General features: G+C 48.7%; 1 protein-coding gene across 1 annotated transcript in view; it reads left to right on the plus strand.

Annotated features, from left to right (window-relative positions):
- LOC102540751 (acid-sensing ion channel 2) overlaps window positions 1–27,346 on the plus strand; it is a 243,032-nt gene that overhangs the window by 170,284 nt on the left and 45,402 nt on the right. The window contains exon 3 of the mRNA XM_006211999.3: window positions 10,287–10,414. Within this exon, the coding sequence (XP_006212061.2) occupies window positions 10,287–10,414 (128 nt within the window). The remainder of the gene's footprint in view (window positions 1–10,286; window positions 10,415–27,346) is intronic.

Consider the following 27,346-nt stretch of genomic DNA (forward strand, 5'->3'; position numbering starts at 1 on the left):
CCCACCCCAGCCAGGCTAATCTACCCCACCCACCCCCAAGCAGAAGTCTGGGGGACTCCCTTCCTGGAGACACTGACAAACTCACGGAAAGATCCCCAGAGAATGACAGTCAGGAGTCGCCACACAAATGACCTAGTTAAGTCACCCTAGTGAATTCCCCTGTGTAAGTCCTCCCACACAACAAGGAAGATGGTCTGGAGTAAGTACCTCTTAACTATGAATGGACAGTCAAAAAGCCAGGCATTTGAGGGAAGCCGTCAACAGCAAAGCAACCAAAAGCAAACAAACAAAAAAGAAACTTTGAGGAAATAGGGATAATGGTTAATGGCACAAGCTCTAGAGCCTGGGATCAAATCCTGGCTATACACAACTTACCAGCTATGTGGCCTTGGGCAGGTTACTTAACCTCTCTGAGCGTCAGTTCCATCACCTCTAAAATAAGAATGATAATATTATCTACTCCGCAACATTGATAGGAAGATTGAAACGAGTTAATAGTTGTGAAATACTTAGAAAATGCCTGAATAATACTAGTCTTTATGTACATGTTTCATAAATTAAAAAAAAAAAACAAATGTAGGGAGCAGAAGGAAACATCAAACCATTTTAATTAAAACTCTCAAGAGATAAGAGATGATAGCGCATTCATAAACATCAGCTATTAAAATAGGATGCTATTAAAAACTAACATTCAAAGGAAAAGTTAAAAAAAAAAACCTCCAGGAAATTAAAAACGCGATTGCAAACATTTTTTTTAAACCCACAGAAGGATTGGAATTGAGGAAATCTGAAAAGTAAAACAAAAAGACAGATGGAGAATGGGAGAGGACAAAATATGAAAATGAGAGCATAAATTCAGAAAGTCCAACATCCTATAACCAGGAGTCCTAGAATAACAAAAGTGAGACAGTGGAGAAGAGGATGTTGCCAAAGGAATAAAGTAAGAAAAAACTCCCAGCTGACCCACGTGATTTTCCGTATCGAAAGAATTCACCAAGTCCTGTCCGCGCTAAGTGGTGAAACAACCAGACCTTGTGAAACGCAGGCTCACGGAGATAAAGAGAACGTTTTAAAAGCTTCTGGAGAGAAAAACAAAGGCAGTCACATACCTAGGATCCAGAATCAGAATGGACATCTGAACAGGTGCACTTAAAGTCAGAAGACAATGGAAAATGTCTTCAAATTTTCGACAGGGGCTTGGGAGGGTGGGAATCTGTCTTTTCTAATATAGAACTCTGTATCCAGCAAGCTACCAATGAAGTGAACGTAAAATTTGGTTTCAAATATATTACTATATATGTTTCCTATATATCCGCATATGTAAGTTCTACTCTCAGCAAATTTTAATTATATGCTACAGTGTTATCAACTAATGTCACCATGTTTTACATGAAATCCTCTGACCTTATTCATCTGATAACTGAAAATTTGTCCACTTTTACCAACCTCTCTGTTTCCCCCACCCCCAGCCCCTGGCAACCACTTTTCTGCTCTCTCTTTCTATAAGTTTGACTTTTTTGTTCTTTTTTTTTTTTTTTTGCCATTTCTGTGATTGGTACCTAGCAAGCCAAACAAACCAACAAACAAGAAGGAAAAAAAAATAAAACCAGGAAAAACAAAATAGTTTCACAATAAGAGGATCCAAAAGGTTAGATACTATAAGGCTGGAGTGTGGACAGTAGTTACCTAGTCATAATTATGTAAAATTGTGGATATTTTATGTTGGTTACTGACCTAACCATATATAGGAAGGTGAAAGGAAAGTGAATATGGCAGGATGCTTCATGTGAGAAGCTCCCACAGTAGGAATTCAGTAGATAATGTCTAAAATTTTAAAAAACCAAGAAATAACTGTCAAGCACTTGGTGTCCATGAAAATCTGGAAGTCAGTAGCAGAAGAAACAGTTTAAACAGTTGAGAGGAGTTGCCTCTGAGGAGGGGGACGTGGGGGTAGAAGAGAGGTAGAGCAGGAAACTGCTGGTTTTTTACTAGAAAGCCCTGGGGCATCATTTGGCTTTTTAAATTATGTACATATATTGCTTTGATAGAAATTAAAATTAAATTAAAAATAATCATAAATTTTCCATGTTGCTGGAAGGCCTGAACAGCTATTGGGAATAGCACGTTTCCCCTGCCCCCAGCACAACTGGGACTTAGCAAGAGTGGATGCGGCTGGTTGCTATGGTTTCCCTGACATCTCTGCTCCCAGGGGAAAAACTCATAGTGTCCGGTACCCAGGACCTCCGCGAGAGGAGAGGTGCGGGCTCTGGCCTGAATTGTGAGAGTCTGGAGCACAGGAGCACGCTGCAGCCTGCTAGGATTCCGAGCTCACTCTCAGAGGAGGCCTTTGTGCTGGATACTCAGTCTCCACAGGTGCAAGGAACCTGGAGAAGTGATGTCCTGTGTCCAAAGCACCGTTGGAGGCAGGCATCCATTAAGCAGCAAGAAAAAGCCCGATTTTTATCATTCTGAGAAGTCCTGCTTCATGCACTTTTTCTTAAAAAAAAATGCACAAAAATTAATGCCAAAAGCGCCTACTATGTGCCAGGCACTCAGGGACACAGATGGAAAGCCTGGTCCAGGTTTTCAAAGCATTCACAGTCTAGAGACAATCTCAAGGGCTCCTTTTATGTAGGAGATGGAAATTCATTGATCCAACAGCTCTTGTGTAAAGTGCCTTAAGGAACGGCAGGCATTTGCAGCCTAGACAGGAGCCATGTAAATGGGTAAATGTCATCCAGCCCTGGCTGACAGAGGACAGCTGGGACCCAAAGGAGAGGCTCATAGGTCTGCAAGGGAGAAAAAAGGTCTCTCAGGGGAGGCTTCAGAGAGGAGATGACCTTTGGTCCTGGTCTCAGGCCTGCAGGTGGCTGCGCAGTGCGCGGGAGTTGGGCATGTGGGTCGTGGGGAGATAAGATGCCAGGCAGAGGGAGGGGACTCAGGAGCAAAGGCCAAGAACAGCCCTGGTGTCCTGGGGTAGCTGGATCCAACAGGGAGGCCTGGGGCTGGAGAGGTAGGCAGAGGCCAGATCACCACGGGCCTGATGTGTTCTGCTAAAGCAGAGATGTCTTCCTGTGCATCCTGCCACCAAAGTGTGGTCCTCCAACAGGAGCACTGGCATCCCCTGGGAGCTTGTCAGAAATGCAGAATCTCAGCACCCCCCCACCCCGAATCTGCATATTAACAGGATCTCCAGTGACTCACATTCAAGTGTGGGAAGCTCTGATCTAGACCACTGTTTCTCCCACCCTGTGGAAATAGGAGAATGCCTTTTAACACCAAAACATTTCTCAGCCATCATCCCCACCTGAATGCTCTCCTGCTTTTTTACATTTATTGATTGAGAAAATATTTGGTAACAAAAGTTGCTATGAATTCAGTAATGCTTCCAATGGTTTTGAATTCTACAGTCACATCACGATCTATGTACGTGATCTGTTCCGTAACCTGGTTATACCCAGCTTGCCGTGGGTGTAAACAGAATTTTTATCAATAGAATCTTAATCATCCACCAACTTCCCCTACAGCCTTGGAGACCTGCACTTTCTCCTGCACGCAGGTTGCCCACTCAGACTTATCAGCCCTCCAAGCAAGTCATTTATAATCTCGGAGCCTGAATGCACTAGGAAAACTCATTATTTAAAGGATCCTTGGAATAAATCTTTTCGTAATGAGACCCAGGTCACCGAATGTGGACCCAATTCCACACTCGGTGCCTTTACTATTGTATGTTTTGTAAATATTTTGTTTAATAGGAATGCGTTAGGTGTGACCACACTTCTCCGTGGCATAACTAAGACCTAACATTAACTATCTCCTTTGCCAACACGGGTACCGCATCCTATAGTATATAAGGCGCACCGCCTGCATACTGACCCCTGATCCTCTGACAGTCTTGTGACGTGGACAGGGCAGTTCGACTCATTTAACAGATAGACCCACTTCACAGATGTGGTAAAGCAAGTAAGTCACTCAAGACACTGAGTGACCGTCCGACAGTCTCATGCCTGAATCCATGACTTCTGATTTGGTCCTTGATTCTTTCCACCAAGAGCTAGTGTTCCTTAAAAACGAAGACAAAGAAAAGAAAAAAAAAGTTGCTTTGGGTAACAGTTCAACAGGGAGTAACAGGTTTTTAGGACCTTTTTTTTTTTAAAGTATAGTCAGTTTACAATGTTGTGTCAATTTCTGGGGTACAGCATAGCATTTCAGTCACACGTAGACTATATATTTATTCGTTTTCCTATTCTTTTTCATTATATATTACTACAAGATATTGAATACAGTTCCCTGTGCTATACAGAAGAAACTTATTGTTTATCTAGTTTATACATAGTAGTATCTGCAAATCTCGAAGTCCCAATGTATCCCTTCCTACCCATTTTCCCCACTGGTAGCCATAAATTTGTTTCCTATGTCTGTGAGTCTGTTTCTGTTTTGTAAATAAGTCCAGATCCTACAAAGAAGGGTGGGGCTAGAAGCAGGGGGTAAAATCTATAAGCAGGTATTTTCAACTCCGCGCAAGGATGAACTTTGGAAACTACAGGCTACCCCTGCAGGTAGTGAGGTCTCCACCCCAAAGAATGCTCCAACCAATGGCTGTCCTGCAGTGAATGGTGCGGCAGAGGGGCCTCCTCCCGCCTCCTCCCTCTCTACCCATCAGGATCCAACCGGGAAACCAACAGCACCCACAGACTGGGCAATGCAAGAAGAATGAAGGAGTAGTCCCGCAAGTGCAGACAAGGCTGAGGGAAGGCAGTACGGATGGGGCGGGATCCTGAGCCTGCTAGTGGGGACAGCCGTGACCACGCCTAGGGAAAAGGCTGTTGTCGGAATGGAGAGCTCCCCCAGCCCCACCTCCCCGCCCCCACCCGGAGCTGTGCCCTTTCAAGGTGGCCCGCAGCTAATCCACAGGGACCCAGCAAATCAAGTTGAGGGACTGAATAGCCCAGCCTGACTCTCCTCTCTCCTCCAGTTTCCCACCTGGGCCCACCATTGGCTGAAGCCAACCCAAAGCCAGAGAGCAAGGGGGCCCAACAGCACCTCCCAAAGTGCAGCTCCCAGGGCAGAGAGCAGAGCGGAAAGGATGAGGGAGGAGCCGGACAAACAGAAGCCACCCCGCACTGAGATGCGTCCCACCACACAGCTGGCCTCCCTCCCACCCTCTCCTCTCAGGCTAGCTACCCTAGCCACGGTTACAAAGACAACTTCATCCAACACATGACTGCTTTGTACCCACACACCCCTGCCTTAGCCTCGAAAATTCCTCCAGATGTTCAGAGAAGCTGCTTTTCCTGCTCCTCTCCAGTGTTTATTTCCTCCATGTGCTTCCTGTAATTTGCAAAGATTAAAGATGCAAGCTGCTTTTATTGCGATGTACCTTCCCGGCCCCATTATACATTCTGCCCGTCACGCTCCGTCTCCCCCCCACACCCACCCCCACCCCAGAGCTTCCCAGTCCTTTCCGCAGGCACGGGAGATGCTCCCCGGGTAGACTTCACCTGGTGTGCTTGGCTGGCCATGGCTCTGCTCCTAAAAAGAGTGGGTAGACTCTGGCTTCTGCAGGTTGGACTCTCAGCCTCCTCCTGATTCAACATCATCTTCCCTGTTAAGCGCTCAGGGTTTCAGGCGGGTCCCCATGAACAAGAGCTCGTAACACTGCGGGTGTGGAATCACCTCCCCATCTCTCCGCTTTCTCTCTCTCTCTCTGGGACTTTGAATCCTGCCGTTCATGAAGTGTAAACCAATCCTTTGCTGCACTAGGGGCCTGCACTCTTTGAATTAACTTGGCGGGGGGTCATTTGGTGGTGAGAGGAGCAGGCAGGTGGTGTGAGCAGTTCTGTCCAGCACCCATCAGGGTTGTGATCAGGGCTGGCCTCCCGGGTGTGCGACCTTTGCCGTCACCCAGGCTCAGGAGGCTCTCACTCTGGGTTTGATGCTTTGCTCTTGCTGTTCTTGAAATTCTCAATCTTTTTTTCTTTTTTTAATGAGGGGCCGCACATGTCATTTTGCCCTGAGACGGGAGAATTGTAAGGGTGGTCCCAGCTATTGTTACTGCTGCTGCTCTGTGTGCGGCCCCGCTGCGTGGCTGCGGGAGAGACCTTCTGCAGCCTGCTTCGTGGGAGGAAGCCTGTCGCCTGGGCGGCGTGTGGTGCGGGTGTTTCTCAGGGTCCAGCCAGACCCTGGGCAGACTCACAGCTGGTCAGAGGGCAGGGAACTGTGGACCCAGCAGAGGACACTTCCTTTCTCATTTGCTTCATTCGACAGTTACTGAGCTCTGCCCCGTTCCAGGCACTGTGCTAGGAGCCTTAGGGGATATGACAATGAAAGAGATACTCCTTTCCCCCACCCCCAGTCAGAGCCCCAGAGCTGTGAACCGGGACATCTGCTCCCACGAAATAAACCCCACCCTTAGTGGGGTAGAAAGTGGAAGTCAGGAGACCTGGTTTTGGCCCCTGCTCTGCTCTTGACTTGCTGTGTGTCCTTGGGCAAGTCACTTGCCCTCTCTGAACTACGTCACTGCTTGCCCAAATGTGTTTGGCCTCAGATAACCCGTATCAGAATCCCGGGACGTGCTGATGCCTGGGATTCACCCCAGCGCGACAGAATCAGCATTTCTAGGAGTGGCTCCCCTGACTGGTCACCCAGAACTCCCTGCATGATTTCAGCGTGCATTCTCGTCTGGGAACCTTGGAGGTGCATGCGCTGGGCCTGTGGCTCTAACTGTCCATGCTTCATGATGCCATTTCTCAAAGCGGGCCTTCGTCCTTGCCCTGAAGTATGCCACGTCCAGGAAATGGGGGAGCCTGAGGGTGGGTATCAGGCAGGGACTGGAGCGGGCTGTTGTTCACTGTGAAACTGGAGAACCATTTCACAGGGGGAAACTGAGGCCAGCTCTGTGACGAGAAAGGAACAAACTCTATCTGGAGATGTGAGAGTAAGTGGTGCTTTGGGAAAAGCAGGGTCAGGGAGGATGTGGGACTACAGTCATGGGCTGACCACGCATGTGCACAGCTCTGCTGCTCAGAGCCCTGCCCAAATCACCCAGGGCCTCCAGTCCAGAGACCCCACATGGGCACCTGCTTAGGAAAGCAGGGTGGTGGAGCCCTGGTCACCCCAGAGGCTCCGAGAGGGCCGGGGTCTGCTCACAGCTGGCATTCTACAACTGCACTGCCCACTAAGACTGTCGCCGGCCACAGGTAGCTACTCACACTTAAGCTCAATTCATTAAATTCGATTGGATTAAAAAAAGATAAATAAAGCAGGTGGAAAAAAGGTAAATGTGTGAGATGACGGAAATGTTAATTAACCCGACCGGCGGAATCCTTTCCCATTCAGTGTATGTATGCGTATATCAAATTGCGCACTTTAAATAGCTCGCAGTTTTACTTGTCAGTTACGCCTCAATAAAACTGGGGAGGAAATTAAACTGATTTATTTAACGATAAACTGAGTTCCTCATTTGCACTGGTCACGGTTCACATGGCTAACGCTACCACGCTGGGTAGCACAGATTCTAGAACGGTCCATCTTGGCAGAAGGTTCTCCTGGACGGCGTGTTCTGAACAGGGCAGAAACCTCATTCGTCCCTCTCTTTTGCCTCTGCCCATCCGGTTGTTGCGTGTTTGTAATGATGAGAATACTTGAGGAATTTATTCTGCGCCAGCTCTTGCTGCTTCTGGAATCAACTCCCCTTCCGGACCCGAAGCCAGTCTGAGACGCCTCGGGCGGCTCTCGCTCGCACAGGCATGCCTGGCTCTCTGCTCTGCCCACTCCCCACGGCGCTGCTGGCACAAAGGCCTCATTTCTCACTTCTCCCTGTAACCACGGGTTCCCCCTTTGAGCCTGTCTCCCTGGCTCTAAGGTTTCTCGAGCTCACTTACATAGCAGGCGCACAGCTTCAGCGAGCTCCGGAAAACAAGTTTGGGCATCTCTCCCATCCCACCCCCACAGCTCACTGAACATGCTTTCGGTTCGTCCAAACACAAGCCTCCCTGTGTCCCAGTATCACTGGGTGTCCACTCTGTCCCCCGTTCAAGCCGGTTTATGCTCCTGCTCCTGGGCTTCTCCCCAGCTCTTCTCTTAGACCTTAGGAAGTACAGCCGATGGAAGCTGCCCACTCCACCCTCCTCTTCCCGCCCATCCTCCCCCTCCCACAGTCCCTCCCCAGGATGTCCCTGAGGGCCAGGCCCATGGGAGAGATAGACCGCAAACCACAGGCTCGCCGGACGTGTGGGCAGGAGTTTGGATGGAGCCGTCTGGGTAAAGAGATGATGGAGGAGTTGAATCAGCTGGAGGACGGCCCAGGGCGGGGGGTGGTATTCGTGGATGGCCCTGGATTCTCTCCGGCCCCACGAAGATGTTTATGAAAGGAATCCTGGCCGAGGCTCTCTTTTGCCTGAGCCCCACTTCAGCCGCTGGACTCCCCGTCTGGACAGTGAGAGCCCTACCTGGCCTTCCCTCTGGTCCCTGTCTGCCGACTAACCCTTTCTTTCCCCGTGCCCCGAGGCTTGGACTTTTCACCCAGCTCCAGACCCCTCTCCCTGCCTCGGTCCCAGGCTGTCAGGTGGTCCTGGGTCCTGCCCATTCCTGTGCCTGGCCCCAGCTCTTCCTTCCTCGCCTTTCTCATCTGTGCCAGCTTTGGAACGCGTCCCCAGACTTACCCCATGCTATGGCCCCAGTGCTGACACATCTCCCCTCCTTGACCTCTGACCTCCCTTTCTCCCCTGCTCCATCTTCCCTGATTTCTGCATCTACCCGTCCTCTCCCCATCCTCTGCTTTTGGAGTGCTCCTTGATGTGGACTCTAGATGGGCCTTGCCCATTAATACATGAGTGAGGTTTGAGTCACACATCTCTTACTCATTCATTCAGCAGGTGTCCCCTGGGTGTCTGCTAGATGCCCGGCCCTGTGCAGGACCTTTGAGATCCAGACAGAAAGCCCAGAACTTGGCCTCAGGATGCTCCACCCTGGTGGAAAAGACAGTCAGATAAAGGACCGTGACAGGATGTGGCAGAGGCTTTATCAGGCATACGTGGGACTGGGGGCTGACTCCGCAGGGTGGGGAGATGGTCTGGTGGACAAAGTAGAAAGACATTCCAGGCAGGAGATACCCATGCATCCATGTGGAGCAGATACCCGGGACAGCCAATCCAGTGGCCCTGGTGGTTCAACCACATGGTTCCACAGAGCAGAGGGCTGCCCAGAGCAAGGCGGGCACAGGGGCGGGCTAAGGGAATGAGGCTCCTTGTAAGTGACACAGGTTTGCATTGTGGAAAGTTCATTCTGGAGTCTGTTTGTAGAGAGTGAGACAGAGGAGCCCCAGAGAAGGCTGATATATCCCACAGGTGCCCTCTCCACCCATTTTGAGCGCCAGTATATAGGATGAGCCAGGCTCTCCCATCCCATCCCTTTCTGCCCCCTACCCCCAGCCCTCACTGCCAAGAGCCATTTCTCCTGCCAAGGAAAAAAAAGGGAGAAGCTTTGTTTCTAGTTACCCATCTCCTGCAGCTCCAAGGGGCAGGCACTTGGGTTACAGGCCAGCCCAGTATGTTTATTTCTACTGCTGTATCGTCATGTTTTCCTCCCGATCTCCTCGTCTCAGCTCGTGGTCCAGGAGAGAAGTTAGTAAATAAAAAGAATGGGTCCTTGACTCACTTTATAACCCCATTCTATACAGTTTTGGAGACTGAAGCAAGGATTTGGCTTAACTGACCTGAATTCATTGTTTTTTGGTTTTTGGTTTTATTTGATTGCTGCTGAAACAGATTACCCACCAGCTCAGCAGTTTGCAACAACACACATTTATTATCTTACAATTCTGGAAGCCAGAAATCAAAAATGGGTTTCCCAGGGTCAGCAGGGCCACCTTCCTTCTAGAGGCTCTAGGGGAATGTCCATTCCCTTGCCTTTGCCAGCTTCTAGAAGCTGCCCGCATCCCTGAGCCTGTGGCCCCTTCCTTCACCTTCAAAGCCAGCAGCATATCATCTTTCCATTCTCTCTCGGTCTCTGATCCTCATGCCTCCCTCTTATAAGGACCCTTGTGATCACACTGGGCCATCTGGTTAACTGAGGACAATCCTTAGCTCCATCTGCAGCGTCCTATTCGCCATGTAAGGTGACGTAGCCACCGTGTCCAGGGATGAGGGTGTGTGGAATCTCTGGGGGCTGTGATTCTGCCCACCGTGGGCCATTCTAGCATCCCTTTCTTTGAGCTTTTCAGTCCCAGGACTCCACGAGCAGCTGTTGTCACTGACCCGTGGCTCTGTCCTTCTTTGTTCTTTCAGAGGAAACGACGTTTGAAGCAGGAGTGAAAGTTCAGATCCACAGTCAGTCTGAGCCGCCTTTCATCCAAGAGCTGGGCTTTGGGGTGGCGCCAGGGTTCCAGACATTCGTGGCCACACAGGAGCAGAGGGTAAGTCTCCCGGGCTCTCTAGGATGGTGGTCCCGGCCTCTCCCGGCCATCTGCAGAGGCGTGAGGAGGCGAAATGGGATTTCCACTCCTGGGAGGCTCTGGATCCACCCAGGAGGGTGCAGCAGGGCTGCGCTTGCTAAAGGGACGTGCCCTGAAATGGGAGAAAGGCGTCAGCTGACCTCTGCAACCCGATTCTCCCGCACCACCTGTCCGTTTCTAAAAAGCTGGGGAAACCCAGCTTACTTTTCTTTCTCACTGAATTGGTTGATTTTTTTTTTTAACGAATCATTCTAGGGAAAAAAAAATCTTTGTAGGGGTGGGATGAGAGGACGGCGGATACTAAGGGAAACTGCTAACCGGGGCTGGATATGTTTCATCACTTGTGTTAATACAACACAAAGTGGCCTGCGAGAAGGAACAGGGACGGGCCATCACCCTCCGGTAATGGGGTTTAAGTGGAAGGAAGCTTTTAGAGGCTTCCTTCCTTTCTGATTTAGTGCCGGGGGTTGGGACGCTCCCGGCCAGCCAGGATTGCTGCATCCAGTCTGTGTGTCCGTGGAGCGAGGAACGGGCACAGCCTCGTGTCTGACGTGGGTTTCGCATCTCAGAAGGGAGACTTCCGTAAATTCTCAGTAGGACGGAGGTCTCAAAGCAGGACTGCAGAGAGACATCAGGAGGCTTTTTCCTTCTTATCTCCTGGTGTGCCTAGAATGAAAACTGGGGAGACTGTGATTCTGAGGAAGTTCTAAGCCAGATCACCCAAGACAACTTGCCCTGGGAGGCCTGGAGCACTGAGCTCAGTGAATGAGGGGTAGGCAGCCCGGCTCTAGGGTGTGAGGAAGGGAGAACCAGGAAGGAATGGTCAGCAAAGAGGTACACACGTAACACGGGGGCTCAGCTTGTTATTAAAATGTGGCTCAAATCATCTTTCATCCAGGACTGATCACAGCTCTTTAGCCATTTTAGGAAGCGATCTTCTGTATGAGAAACTGGTTTTACGTCTCTCAGCGAGCTGTCTTTTTGACTCTCTGGGACAGCATCAATGGTGTGACCTCACAAAACTTTCCCGGTACTTACAGCTGGGCGGTTGCCAAAGGCCAAGATCAACCTCCAAGTGCAGCACGTAGCGGGAGGGACGGCGGCTTCGAGGCAGGGATAGAGGAGGCTGGGAGGTTGGCCCGGCGTCTACGGCCCCAAAGATGGAAGCAGGTGGTGTGGGCCGAGGTGGAGTGTGCAAGAGTGTGCAAGGTGGGAGCCAAGTGGTGCAACCAGAAAACTCCATCCTTAAGGACAAAGAGGGAGGGCAAGAAGCAGATGGCAGGAGCCAAGTTTAGGGCTGAGGATCTGAATCAGGAAGAATAAGAACGCAGACTAACAGGTCAAGGTGTGCAGAAAGCCCGGAGCCCAAGCTGTTAGCCTGGATGTGACAGCCAGCCTCTGAATACTGTCAGAGATAAACAAAGCCGGGCGCTCATTAAAGCAGCAAGGACACATTTAATCGGTCATATACTATTGCAATAGGGAAGAGGGTTCAGCATGAACTGAACTCAACTTCGGTTTGTGCAGAAGGCACCTGGCATTTTAAAGGGAGAACAAGGGGGAAGTGGGAGGAAGAGAGGGCGCCTGAGCAGAGTCCGGGAAATGAAACGTTACAACAGTCCGCAGGAAACCCACCTGAGTTTGCTAATTGGACCCGAGCCATGTTAGGCTCCTCTCCTTCCGCAAACTCAGGGAGACGGGGCCCTACCTGTAGGTACTGGTGGGGACAAACGGTAAATTCTTTTTTGTGTTTTTAATTTTTTATTGGAATGTAGCTGATTGACAATGTTAGTTTCAGGTGTACAGCAAAGTGATTCAGTTCTACATAGGCGTACATATATATTTTTTTCTTTTCAAATTCTTTTCCATTACATGTTATTACAAGAAATTGAATGTAGTTCCCTGTGCTGTACGGTAGGTCCTTGTTGTTTATCTCTTCTAGATACAGTCATGTGTGTCTGTTAACAGAAATGGTAAATTTTTTTGACAGCCTTGAGTTTCCTCAGGCAGGGACTTTGAGGAGGCTGAGGTCACCCCATGGATCTGGCTTTGAGCTGCTAGAAACTGTGTCAGGGTTTGTCCGGGTCTCTGTAGGACAGGGTTGAAGCCTAGTGGAGAAGAGGGCACAGAAGAGCCTGGCTAGAGCTTGGTCAAGGAGAGAATATCTGTCCATCCTCCCTTGTGCATGTTTTGTGAGTCAACCCACCGCCCTTCCAAGAACCAGGCACGGGTTAGACTGATAAGCGTGCGCATGAATGCTTTGGCTATCGAATGGTGAAGTTTTGACGAAAATTGTCCAAGGCAGATCTGACTCTGTGGTTTGTTGCATGTAACCGCCACCCTGATCATGAATGACTTACCTGTGCAGACACCCCTCTGGCATCCACACTGCTATTAACATGCAGAGGAAGTGAACAGCCTCCTTTGAAACCCCCAGGGTAACTTCGTCTCACCGCTAGCGGAGGTTGGAAAAAGGGAATTTTTCTGCAGGCTGCTGTCAGTCATGTCCCAAGAGATGTGCTGAGTCGTCCCCCATCCTCACCAACTCTCCATCAGTGACACCAAAGAGGCTTCTAGGCCAGGTAGGAAGTTGGAGTTGACGTCTTTTCAGAACCCTTAAGTCTCCTTCTCTTCCCAACATGAAAAAGAGGGACTCCCGTGGTGATCAGGGACAGAACAGATTCCCAGCTTCAGAGGACCAATTCACTGTTTGCTTTGAAGTAGATTTTCAGAAAATCAGCTTCATTCATATTAGTATTGCTATGGTTATTATAACTAATAATAAGATATTTGGTTAAACATTTCACAGTCTTCAAAGTGTTCCCGCACTGTCTCATCTCACATTTCATTCATATTAATAGAGAAATACAAAAACACATCCCGGAGCTAAATCTAATAATACATTATGTTTACACACATATAAAAGAGCATATTCATAAAAGGAAATAAGATTCGAAGGAAATAAGACAAAATACCCACAGTGGGGGAATTCTGGATGATTCACTTTCTGGGTTTGCCACATGTCTTATAATGTGGCTTTGCTTTGTTTATTCATTCAACAAATACTGGATGGACACTTACTAAGAGTGATGGAGATCCAGTGCTGAACAAGACAGACCCGCATCCGTCCTTCTAGAGACTGTTTATTACTGGTTTCTTTCACAACGGAAAAATAATCATTAAATAATATTAACCCAGGTATCATTTGGGGATTGGCCCTCATTTGTATGTTCTCATTTTGTCGATAGAACTAACCTGTCCAGCTGACTCTGGTTCTCAAACATTGATTCTAATGCACGGGTTTTTGGGGTTTTTTTTTTCCCCATGTCTTAACATTTCTGAAATTGGGGCTTTTTTTCCCCAATCAATTGCATCTCATTTACAGTTGGCAGTTCTTTCTCTTTCTTGATGTCACATAAAATCATGGTGGTCTTACGATCTATAAGCAGCTACACTCTTCCCATGCCAGGATTCTGCTGCTTCGGCTCAGAGCTCAAGGGAATCTTTCAAGAAAGGCAGGGATGGCAAGACAACGGGGAGCAGAAGGCTCTTCACTAGAAAGCTGGTGTGAGTCGTGCCAGAGAAACTGAGTCCTCAGGGAGAGTCCTGAGAAGAATGGTGACTTGCAGGAATCCTGCCATGAACCCCCTTTGTAAACGGGAAAGTCCTTTTGCCTGGGAAAGTCACCCCACTCGTGCAAAAATGCACACCTGCACTTCTCTCAGTATTTTTCACTGTACTTTGTCATCCCAAAGAACACATGATTGGGCTGTCACCCAGACCAAAGATTGCTTTTTTTTCAATCAGTATTTGCCCTAAACCCAATCAAGCCAAGGTATGACCATCTGAGAAGTGCCCCCACCCCAGTTCAGCTGCTGTAGGAGCCCCTTGGCCACCCCAGCACCACCACCACCAGAGACAGGCAGTGGGGTAACAGCCTCGGGGCAGAAACAGAAACCCAAGGGGCGAGAACAGGAACAGTTCCTTCTACCTGGCCACCCGCTACCCACAGGCATCAAGCTGCAGACACTTGGCGTGCATTGTCTCATCTAATCCCCACAACAACCCCGGAAGGGAGCTGTTCTTATCACCATGCTCCAGATGACAAAACTGCACAGCTAAGTAACTCACGGCAGATCGTAGACCTGGGGCGGTAGCAGGACTCAACTTTGAGCAGATCTATCTGAGGAGAGAACACCAGACTGGGAGCCCAGGGGGCCTGGATTCTGGTCCTGTCTGTGCCATGAGAACCTGGACGGGTTGCTTCCCTCCCTGGGCCTCAGGTTTCCCATCCACAGAATGGGAGGATGGAGTTGGATGACCTCAGAGGGCCTCCAGCATTGGCAGCCTGGGGGTCACTCAGGCACACGGGTAACACCTGGCAGTTTGGCTCAGAGCAGTTTTGCACCTGCTCCCTGCTCTGCCAGCTGTTGACTCCCTCCCTCATGCCAAGTAGCGTAGGGTGCTGTTAAGGTGAATTGTGGTAGGGACATGTGAGATAACCCCTCCTCCCCAGGTCTGGGAGGCAGAACCTGAGTTTCTGGTGGTGAGAAGCAGGGGCCCAGGTAATAGCCACCCTAAAACTTTTGACGAGAGTCTCTAGGCATGCTCCTTGGTGGTACCCCTGCTTCAGCCCACACACATGGTGGCCACATCCCTGCCCTGCCTAAACCCCTCAAATTCCTGGGCCTCCTGTAATTTGCAAAAGCCCAACTCCTTAGAATGGCATCCGAGGTCCTGTTCCACCCGGCCCCTGCCCCCTCGCCAGCCGCATCATCTGCCTGTGCTTAACCCTCATGTCCCTACCTTCCACCATGGGAGAACCACCCGCCGGACACTCCGGGCTCTCTGGTGCCTGCCTCCGTGCATTTGCACCCACTGTTCCTTCTGCCCGGCTGCCCTTCCTCATCTTACCTACCTGGAAAAGGCCTTATTCATCTTTCTAGATACTGTTCAAAGATCATGGTCTCCAAGAAGACCTTCCCAGTCCCGTCCAGCCACTCCTCCAGAGTGGTGGTGGTGCTGGGGTGGCCAAGGGGCTCCTCCAGAAGCAGCTAGTGTCCCTGTAGGACGCCTTGTATGTTCATTTAGTCCTTGAGAAAATGTTCCAAATATTCGCTGAGCACCTTGTGCCAGGAAAGTGAAGTTGAGCAAGGCCTTGGAGCGCTCACAGAATGAAGCGGGTTTCTTGCCGATTTTGTCGCACTCCTAAGGGACACAGAACTTTCAGGACTTACCTTCCCCTTGTGCATCATGCTCCTTACACCTCTTAAAAACTGCCTTCTTTAGCCTCCATCAGCCCTTGTCTCACCATGTAGACTGGGAGCTCCCTGAGAGCAAGGATGGGCTACCCCCTGTGCCTTGCTTGGATATGAGCTCGGTAAATGTGCATGGTTGAAAAAATGAATATACGCTACTGCTCAAATCTGCACTCTGCATCCAGAGAACACTTGCTGCTCTGGAATGCTCTCCCTGCCTCCCCCCGCCCACCCCACCAAACTCCCATTAAAATCTGCCCCGAGGGCCCCTTCTCCCTGAGGCTGTTGAGCCAGCCTGTGATGGATGACGCTCTCTGGATCATGTCTGGCTGCCCACCTGGAGACTCAAATCAAAGCAAAAGCTCATGAAAGGGTCGAGGCTGGAGAGAGAGATCTGGAAGCCGTCTGTGTACACAAGAGTGGATGGATCAGATGGGGAGGGTGAGCACCCGACTCTGGAACATGGGGAGAATTAAATGAGTGAGCGAATAGATGTGAAAGGGCAAAGCCAGGACGTTCACGTGGTAAGAGCACAAGACAAGCTGTCTGCAGCGTTGACGTGGCCAGTCAGACTCTTTGCCCCGAACTGAAGGGGACTGCTAACCCTGATGGGACTTCCGGTCATGATTTGATATCAGAAAATTTTCGTCACCCACTTCCTCCTCCAAGAGCCTGATGGTGATTCTTGTTTTCTAAATGTTTATCCAATGTGTCCATCAAATCTTTAGGCAATCAGTCACCTTGCCCATGCTTCTTGATAGGCTTGAGAATGAATCTGGAGGCTCTGGGTAGTCGGCTGGCCACCAGACTCATTGTTCAGAAAGGTTCCTGGAGAATATGGTCCTGGGTTTATATTTGAGAGTCTCAGAAACACCGTGGGGAGCCAAGGTGGGCAATCACTGCCCGGAGGTCTCCCATTCTCACCAGGAACCCCTTCCACTACAAGTGTGGAGCCGCTGGGTTCCAGTTCCACAACCCGGATTCTATGATAGGTCCTTGCTTGGACTGTATCCGAAGTACCATGAGAATGCCATCATCACACCACATCCTGCACGGAGCAGCTGCCTGCGAGCCTCTTGGGGGGATGTAAATGCACAAGGCAAACACAAGCGTTTGGGTCCTTCCGGCCCCAGTTAGGTCCTTAGCAGGCTGTGTGCGCACAGTCAGCTCCTATGGAAACCTAAGCCTTTGCCTTCAGCATAGGTTGGCCACACCTCCAACATTTGGAGGGAAATCTACTGTGGCTCACAATGAGAAACAGTATCTATTCCACACTCCACCCCAAATTTTAAAAGCCCAGAAGTTGGGTGAGGTGCCCCCCAACTGCTTTTGACAGCTCCTCTCAAGATTCCAAATACAGCTTCTTAAGTGCCTTTCCAAAGAGAAGACTCATTTGTCAATCTGCCAGTTGGATCCATGGTCCTTAATATGCTTCGTAGACCCCATTAGAATGGACGCTTGATCAGTTGTGTTTTTCAAGGCAGGGGACAGAATTGGTTACACATGCCTTCAGCAACTCCCAAACTATCAAAGCTAGAGCCACACAAATAGGGGAGCATCCAGTATTGCTCCAGAAAGCACTGGGGAGGCGCCAGAAGGCGGGATGGCCCGCTGTGTGGCCATCCCTCCGTGATCAGCAGGGTGTATTGTTTCCCATAAACAGATGATAATCAGAATCAATTAAGCGTCTACCAGCCCAGCTACTTCATCCCTTGTCACCACTCAGCCTCGAAGGGAGGAACATCTTCAGATCTCCAGATGGTTTTGCCAATAGTCAGGTTTTCACCATGTTTTTCTACAACAATGAGAGTTTGTTTTTATCAAAGTGGGGGCGATGCCAGTGGGTGGAGGAAGGAGGAGAAGGTCCTTAAAAGGAGTGTTGCTTGGCTCGGATGAGCCAATGTGCTCAGCTCTGTTGAGGGAATCCCAAAACGGATCCACATAAAACATGCTCAGGTCTTAGAAGGAGATGAAGTCATTCTATCCTGCCTCCCTTCTGCCTTCTCCCGCTCCTTCCCTTCCTAATAGAGTCTCCACCAGCATTCTCCAGACTTGCTTATCTCTGCTTCTTCACCTCCCTTTCACTTCCCAGCCCGCCTGAAAGCATCCCACTGAAACTCTTCTTCATCAAAGTCACCCAGGAAATCTTTGTGGCCAAATCCAGTCTTTGTCAGCAAGGATACTCCCCACTGCATCCCACCTGGCTTCTCAGCAGCACGGGGGCTGCTGGCCACGCCCCCCCGAGACGCAGTTCTCTCTGCTCAGCTCTGGTTACCTTCTCACCTCTCTGCCTGCTCCTCCTTAGTCACCTTCATAAGCAGTTCTTTCTCTGTTCACCCCTTAGATGATGGGCACCCCAAAATGCTGTTTTTCGTTTGTCCCATTCTGCAGTCTCCTTGAATGAGTTCGCCCTTTACCATGACTTTGAGATCACTACCCCCAGCCCAGATCTCTTTCCTGAGCCCCAGACACAGCAATCCAGGTGCTGCCAAGTACCTCCCCTCAGATTCCCACAGGCATCTCAAATCAAGTCTAAACTCAACTCGTCCTCTTCCCCTGCCCACACCCCACCCCAAAACTGCTGCTCCCCACTAGGTCCCCCAATTCTGTAAATGGCCTGAGTACAAGTACACATTTACTAGATGGTGACCCTGTGCCTCATTTCCTCAGCTGTAAAATGAGGAAATAGTGGTGGTTCCTACCTCAAAGGGTAACTAGAAGACCAGATGAGTTAATACATGCACGCAGAACAGTTCTGGCATACAGCAAGTGCTCAGTAAATGCTAGCTATCACTATCTCCTACCCCGGACACACTACTTTAATTCAGTCCTTCTCGATTCCTCACCTGGGTCAGAACAGCAGCTGCCTCGCCGGTCTCCCTGCTACCCATCGTGTCCCTCTCCAATCCATTCTCTGAGTCAACATGATCTTCCTAAAATACAAATCTGAGCATCTCCCTCCCTCCTTTCCCTGAGGATGAAGTCCAGGAACCTCTTCACAGCCTTTTATGTTTGGGCCCCTGCCTACTTTTCGACAGCATCTCTCTCTACTCCCCCGGCCTCCCACACAAAGCACCAACCATCCTAAACTGTGTGCAGTTTTTCCCAAGCATCACATGCTCTCTCCTCTCTCTCCCTGCCAACAACACCCCTCCCACCCTTTCCTTACCTAATTTGTACATGTCCTTCGAGATTCAGCTCCTCCAGAAGGCCATCCTGGAGTACTCTGTGTGAATCTCTCGCATAAAATTTACACATTATAATCATCTGTTTACTTATCTGTCTCCCCTACCAGATTGTGAGCTCTTTGAGAATAAGACTCTGTCTTATTTCTGTTCTTTATATTTCAGCATTTTATATGGTGCCTTCCATATAGAAGATGCTTGATAACTGTATTGAGTGGAATGAATGAGTCAATGAGTGCATGAGAGAGCGAGAAAGAGCCTACTTTATCCTCCCACTCTCCTGCCTGATACCCGTTAATGTCTGTCCCAACCTAGAGAATAAAGGCCACATTCTACCTCCTGGCTCCAGCTATCACCTTTCCCAGTGATTGTACCCCACTACTCTCCAGCCCTGCTCTGATCCACACTGACCCCCGCACAGGCCTTGAGCCTTCCTGCTCCAGTCCTTGATCATTTCCTGCTGACTCAGTCATTTACTGAGCATCCACTAGGTACCAGGTGCTGTGTTGAGCATGAGGGATACAGTGATGGACAGGACTGACCTGGCTCTTCTCAGAGCTCACAGTCCAGCAGGAGAGGCAGACAATCAATCAATCACAGATTAAGAGCTGTATGTGTCTGTGTAATATGCCCCCAGTACATCGTAAACTTCTTAAGGGAAAATTTTAGGTCTTATAATTCTTAGATGGAAGGATGGATAGGTGGAATGTTGCAGAATGATCTCTGAGGGCTAACTTCAATAATTTACAGTCCATTTAAGCTCTGCCTAACCTCCAGAGACGATGTAACAGAATTCAACAGGCTTTAAAACTAAGAACTAAAAAAAAAAAAAAAAAAAAAAGTCATTTTACTGAGTGCACAGAGAAAAATGGATAAGCCAAAAATGGTTCTAACTGACATGGCAGCCCCAGTCTGGGTCCAGACCTTTTGTGATCCCCACCCGCCCCCAGCATCCATCAGAGCAGAACTAGCTTCTCCTGCATCCTCTCTGCACTGGGCTCTGACGTTGGAAGCCAGCGGCTTATCTCTCAGTGGCCTATTTCCTCCTCAGACCCAGCAGAGGAAGGAGGCCTACTGTCTGTTGACTCACCTACTGTATCTTACTCAGGAGACAGTAAATCAGAACATTTCTTGGTTCGGCCCTGCTACCCAGCACCGTGTTCTCTTTTGAATCAAGAGCAGCATCTGAACTCTGAACAGGGTGGTGTCGGCTTCTGATGGCTAAGGTTTTTTTCGTAAGGGGCAAAAAAAACCCCAAAATCTGTAGAGGACACCTCTTTATGCAGACTGAAATCTTCTTCTTGCCAACTGGGTAGGTTAGAGAGTCACAAACAAATCTTTTAAAGACATCAACCAGAATGAATGAGTGAATGTGAGCATTCCTACTGATGGTCAGGCTCCCTTGGGAAGGGCAGGAGGAATGGGACCTGGAGAAGTCATCTCTTTCCTGTTTCTCCCCTCCTCCTTCACACAGCTGAAAACAGCTGTTGCCTTCCAGGGATGGAGAAGTCCCTGTGTTTACTTATGCTGTGATAAACCGGCTGGACAGCCCCCGTGATCATTGGCTGTGGGCTAGTAAATCTTAGTGCTAATCTGTTAGCTGCATCCTTAAAGCGTCTCTGGTTTCTCAACTACTGAGATCGCTCTCCTTTTGGCATTTAACGCATTTGAACAGCAGCCAGCTGGCTATTAATATAAATTAACGTAACTAACCCAAGTGTTCTGCACGTCTCGCTCCATTGAGGAGAGTGTGCTGTCTGAAGGCAAGGACTCTGAAGCAACCAGCAGCGACCCTAATGCTGTGAGTGAATGAATGGATGGATAAATGGATGAATTCCAGAGTGAGTCAATTTCGGTCAATGAATTGCTCCAAATCCTGCAGCACATCCCATTGTAGAACCAAAAAAAAGTCCTTCTGAAATGACAGTCATCACTCCTTGATTTATCTGCTTTCTGTTTTAAGATAGCACTCCCAGTCCTTAAAAGGAGACCTTTGATGCAATTAGGTGGCAAAGGACAGGAAGGTGACATTTGGCCAAGACCTCTAGGAGAGGCAAGAAGACTGTAAGAGGGACAAGCAGAAGAGGGGTGAGACCCCAGAGAAGAAGCCACCCACCCACTGGAGGGGGCAGATGAGACAGATGTTGAGGGGTGTATGAACTGGTGGAGCCTTTGTCCTAGAGAGGTGGCTGGGGACTTGGCAGCATCCGTTAAAATTAAAAAGCACACCTCCTCTTCAACAGAGCGATTTTCCTTCTTGGAATCTGCCCTAAAGAAATACTTACACATGTACCCCAAGGAGCACAGATGAAGATCCTTTCTGCAGCACTGTTTGTAAGAGCAAACATTTAGAAACCAATGTTCGTCAGTAGCAGGGTGATTACATTCAGGAGGGCAAATACATGCGCACGGGCCCCCAGCCTCCTGCAACAGTTAAAACGGGTAAGAAGATCTGGAGGCCCCTGGGGGAGATTTTTCCCAGACACGTTGGTAAGTGAAAAACACAAGTCAGAACAATACATACAGCGTGGTCTCATTTGTATTGAAAAAAATACCCCCATGCTAAACTAAACTATGTATTTATAAATGCACATGTATGCATGATAGCACACAGAGAAATTCTGGAGAATTGAAAATTCTGAAGGATTTAAAAAATACTGACAGCTGCTCAGAGGAAAAGAACAGAATTGAGTATGCAAGAGTTTCCACTTTTTCTGGATTCCTTGGAGTATTTATAACAAAAAATGTGCTGTATATTCATGTATTAATTGTGCAGTTTTTAAAGATGTGCATAATGCAGCTATGAGCAAGTATGTTTTATGGTTTGGACCTGCAGCTAACAGACTGGCTCACACACTGGAAGTGAGGGGTCCTGCTCCCTCCAGACAGGGACAGCCTCCTCTCCAGGCTGGTCCTGCGATACCGTCCCTGGCAGACAGCCCCCACCAGACCCTGCTTCTGCTCCCACACATGCAGAGGCCATCGGGGAAGGTCTGCAGCTCTGAAGTTTCCCTTCTAGGAAAAGCAGCTTTTGTAAAAGTTTTTGTCTGTTTCTAAAGTCAGTTGGAGGGGGAAAAAAAGGGGGGGTCCCCACCCGACTCCCAGGTCTGGGGTCAGAGTACGCCATTCCCAAAGGTCATCGAGAAGCTCAGTGCCTGGCGCCATGCTGGTTCTCCGCCCGTGTGGGGTGGGTTTCATTAGCCCAGTGGGCTGGATGAGATTGAATTAGACTGGATTGGGCCCATTAGGTTGGATGAGGTTGACAGCTTTCCTTAATTATTCCCTAGTTCCTAAAATTGTGCTTTCCTCTTCCCTCAACCCTGCAGCACAGGGATGTCCCCACTCTCAGTTTTGGTCCCCACTCTGAGCTTGATGCCATCTCCCGGCCCTACCGTAATGACAAAAGGTACCACCCTTCCAGGTCTTTCCCTTGTCACACGTCTGCCTCTGGGACTGAGGCTGACTCCCGCACATGCCCCCACTCCTGCCCCCGTGCTCGGTACAGGGTAAGGGCTCCGTCTGTGTGTACTGAGTTGACTTGAGCTGAACTCAGCATCCCCCAGATGTCCAGGAAAAGGCCTGAAGGGAGCCAGCAGCAGGAGCAGACCCAGCCAGGGTCGGGGGTGCTCCACCCAGGGCGGGCAGGCTGCTCTTGAGGTCAAGCCCCAGAGCCACCACTGGCACAGCTGCTTCTGTGACCTAAATGGCAAAGGATGATGGGGAACACGCTGGTGCTTGGTGACGGCAGGTGGAGCAGAGGAACCTGAGCTTGGCCACGTTCAGAAGCTCAGTGAGGAAGAGACAAGCGGGGCCTCCCGGCCTCTCAGGGGAGACGCAGACGCATAGGAGACATCCCAGTCCAGAAAAGACTTCTGAGGAGTCAGAACTGCTATTTACAGAGTCCAGAACCTTTCTTCGTACAGCGTACCCGTTATCTCAGATGCGCTTCTCAAATCTAATAAGGAAGAAGTGATTGGAAACCATTTTACAGAAAATAAAACTGAAGCACAGAGACGTTAAGAAACTTGCCAAAGACACACAGCCAGGAAGTGGTACAACCTGAAACTGGCATCAGCTTGACACCAAAGCCTAGAACTCTAACCACTTGGAGATACTGCCTTCCATTACCCTGGGCTGTTCTACTTGTCTTCTGGCAGGAGAACAGGACAGGCTCTGAGGAGCTCAGAGGGAGGAACTCAGACATGGAACGAGGCTTCCCTCTGGGCGGGTGTTGTGAGAAGCCCCAGGTGGAGGGGAAGGAAGATCAGCTCAGGAAATGGAAATCACTAAAAGGCCTGGGGAAAAGGGAGGGGGCTGCACAGACATGAATTCAGCACAGGCACAGCGCCTCCAAAAAGGACGGAGATGGGCAGGGCCAGTGTAGACACGAAAAAGAGTCAACAGCCGCTGCCAGGGGTCCTGTGGGCCAGCAAGGTCTGAGGATCTGCTTAGTGTAGAAGATTTGGGGGGAAACCAGAAAAACAGGGGGAAATAACCCAGAGAACCCCCACTTAGAGGAAGGAAGGGTGATGCTTTTGGTATCTCTCCGTGCAGTTTTCTCTCTGTATACTTTGTTTGTTTCTGCCTCAGTTAGGGCTCCTGGGGTGTGAGGAGTAGGTGGCCTCAGAGGGTAACTCAGGGAAAGGGCCATGGTCACCGAAGGCTGCAGAGGACTTGCGGTGAGCAGAGACGCTCAGCTTCAGCATCAGAATCCCAGCACCGAGGAGCTGCTCTCTCTTCTTCCTCCATACGTGGCTGTGTCTCTCTCTTGCTCTGTCTTGTCCTTTCTCTCTCTCCCCCTCCCTCCCTTCCTCCATCCCTGTCATTCTTTCCCTCTCTCTCCTTTCAGAGGCCACACATGATGTCCTTCCATCTCTCTGTCCTCTCCCTCTCTGCTGGCAGACTTCCTAACCCTGCTTAGATGTTTACACATGGTTTTGCCTTCTCATAACCTCCACTTGCCCAAAGCCCATGGTGGCCGGGCCCTGTCAGTAGGGCTTTGGGTGGTGGGGCAAATTCCAACAATCCTGTCAGGTCCATTTTGTTCACTGGACTTTCATTTTGTTTTCTCCTACAACCTCACTTCCCATAAGCGTTTCCTCCTGTCATGAGATCTCTCTAACATTGGTGGTTGTGTTCCATCACAGCCCGCTGAATGGAGATGCCATATGGACGCCATTATTCATGTTGTTCTTAGAGTCTCAGGACCACGGGTGTGATGGTGGTAATGGATGAGCACCACGCACCAGCTACTTTATCCAAGCTGCCTCATCACGACCACCTTGCAATACAGGCTTCCCTGTGCCCATCTGACAAATGGGGAGACTAAGGCTTAGTAGTGGAGAGATGCAGTTCGAGCCCAGACCTTTCAGCTTCCAAAGCCTATGCTCTTTCCCCCCACGCTGCCCTAAGCTCATAAAAGAAGCCAGACTTTTGACCCCCGATGTGGGCAGAATTCCTGGTAACCAAGAGGAAATGAGATTGTCCGTTAAGAAGAATCCATTCCAGAGCTCCACATCTCTTCCTGATGCCAACTTCTCTTCGAATGTGATCGATGTTGCTGGATTTTACAAGCTTTTAAGGAGCCACTTAATAAGAGCAACCCTCTTCCTGATGGGTAGCAAACATTGCCATTATTATGGCTAGTCCCCTAGGCTTACCCGTTTCTTCAGTTTGTCCTGGTAGAAATGAGGATGAGTCACTGTTGAAATTTTCTAAGGAAACACACTCCCATTTTGTCCACACACCATGGCAACAGTCAAAAACACAAGACTGTACCGTACACGCCATGCATCTAGGCAGCCCGAGGGGCCTGCCTGGAACTACATTCGTTGTGGGCACTGCTCTCCTGCTTTCCCGTGTGTTTTCTAGCAGCAGACTGGTTTATGCATCCTCTTCCCAGCAGGGAGATGCATGTGTCATTACAGAGCAAGAACGAAGGCTGAGCTCCCTGCCTGCTGCCTGGCAGGGAGACAGGAAGCAACAAACACAGCTCTGGAGTCGAGGACAGAGGCCCTGGTGATAATCCTGGCTCTGCCATCCACTCTTGAGGTAGCCGTAGGCAGATCACTCCTCCTCTTTGGGCCTTAGACTCTTCACCTGTCAAATGGGCTAATAATGCCTATTTATCTCACTTGGCTCTTAAGAGAATCAGATTTGATGATAACTACGCGAGTGCTTCAATTGTGAAGGCGCTCCATCACCCTTCTCTGCAGGGAGAGGTGATGACACGGCGTGGAGTTAGGCACATCTGATTCAACTCTGCTTTTTACTTGGTAAAAGTATTTAACCCTTGATATTAAAGTAAGCCTGGTGTTGAGATGGCTTAGACTGGTGGCGGTAGCAGAGTCTGAGGCCTGCATCCAGCCAAGGTGTAGTAACAAAGTGGGTTTACCCTCGCCCCTAAAACAACCCCCCCAAAAAAGATTAAATATATCAAACAACAATTTTCAAGAGTTCTGAATGTTAGACAACAAAGAACAGTGATCCCAGAGGGATGGGAAACAAAGAAGCCGAGCCCTATGACAGCCCCACTTACATCCTTCAGAGAGTTTCCAGGCCACGCTGCATGCAGGGGGACCCGGGCAGAGCTCCATGGTGTCCTGAGCTGAGGCCATGTTGCTGAGGGTCCAGGAAGACCAAGGCAGCTAGAGTTCATGGGACAGAATAGCAAAGAAGAGGGGACCAAACACAGAGAGAGAACACCAATGATCTATAGAGGGTCCCCCTTCAGAATTCAGGCTCTTGAATGGGGTACACACATGAGAAAACTACCCAAGGCCGGGGGAAAAAATGATCCAGGAGGATTAGAGGGAGCAGTGCCCAGCACTCACACGGAGATGGGAATAGTGCCTGTTTCTACCTGCCCACCTGGAAGCCCTCATAATTCCTGGGACACTGGGAAAGGTATCCGCAGGGGTCTTGCATCAGTTGTGGGGAATAATTAGCCCGAGACTAAAAACTGCTCTGCTTCCACCTCGCAAAGCCCAGAAGGGCCAAACTATTTCCAAGTAACTTAAATGTGTCCCAGAACAAATCTCGAGAAAATTTACAGGAATGCCAAGATATGTGACACCCAACATGGTAAAATGCACAATGTCTGGCATCCAGTCAAATATTACCAGACATACAAAGAAGCAAGAAAATATGACTTATACTGAGGAGAATGATCAGTCCACTGAAACCAACCGAAAACTAACACTTGTGAGAAATAGCCAACAAGGTCATTGAAACAGTTACAGCTAAATCCCGGATGTTCAAAGTACAGACATGGAATGTATATTTTAAAAGGCCCAAGTTGCGCTTCTAGAGATAAAAACTGTAATGTCTGAGATGAAAGATATGCTGGAGGGGATTAACAGCAAGTTAGTTCAAGTAATATTGCAATATTACTCAAGGAAAAGATTAGTTAACCTGAATAAATAGTAGTGAAACAAAGGGAAAACAAAGAATCTTTGAAATAAAGAGCATCAGTAAACCATGGGACCATGTCCAGTGGCCTAACATGTTTGTTTTCTTTTTTTTTTTTTTGAAGTTTTTTTAAGAAAGAGGAGAGGGAGAAAAAAATATTTGAGGAAATGATGGCCAAATCCTTTCCAAATTTGATGAAAACTGTAAATCCACAGATCTGAAAAGCTCAACAAAACCCAATCTCAAAAAACATGGAGAAAACTACACCAAAATTGTCCACAATTGGTGATAAGAGAAAAATCTTAAAAGCATCCAGAGAAAAAAATAATTCATTACATACAAAGAAGCAAAGGAAAGGGTGACAGCAGATTTTTCATCAAAAACAATGCAAGTGAGAGGACCATGAAGCAATATCTTTCAAGTTACTGAAAGAAGAAAAAAAAGTCAATCTAGAATCATATACCCAGTGAAAATATCTTCCAAAAGTAAAGGCTTTTTCAGACATATAAGAGCTGAAGATCCAGCAGATCTTTACTCTAGCAGATCTATCACCAGCAGACCTGTGTTCCAGGAGATATTTAAGAAAGTTCTTCAGAATATGAAAACAAATATATGTACATATATGCATGCCTGGGACATTATGCTCTACACCAGAAATTGACACATCATAACTGACTATACTTCAATTTAAAAAAAAAAAGTTCTTTAGGCTGAAGGAAAATGATGCCAAATGAAAATACAGATTCATGTAAAAGGAACAAACAGAAATGAGCAGAACAGTAACTACATTGGTAAATACATAAGATATTTTTCTTATTATTTCAAGGTATTTAAAAATAATAAGAATGCTTAAATAATAAGAATGTATTGTGAAGTTTATAACATATGTATAAGTAAAATGAATGCCAGTAATATCATAAAAGCCAAGAGAGGAGAAATGGAAGACTACTATTAAAACATTTTTATTTGATAGCAACCTAAATGTCATTGACAGACAACTGGATAAAGAAGTTGTGGTATATTTATACAATGGAATACTA

Source organism: Vicugna pacos, chromosome 16 (genome assembly GCF_048564905.1).
Source record: "Vicugna pacos chromosome 16, VicPac4, whole genome shotgun sequence".
NCBI lineage: Eukaryota > Metazoa > Chordata > Mammalia > Artiodactyla > Camelidae > Vicugna > Vicugna pacos.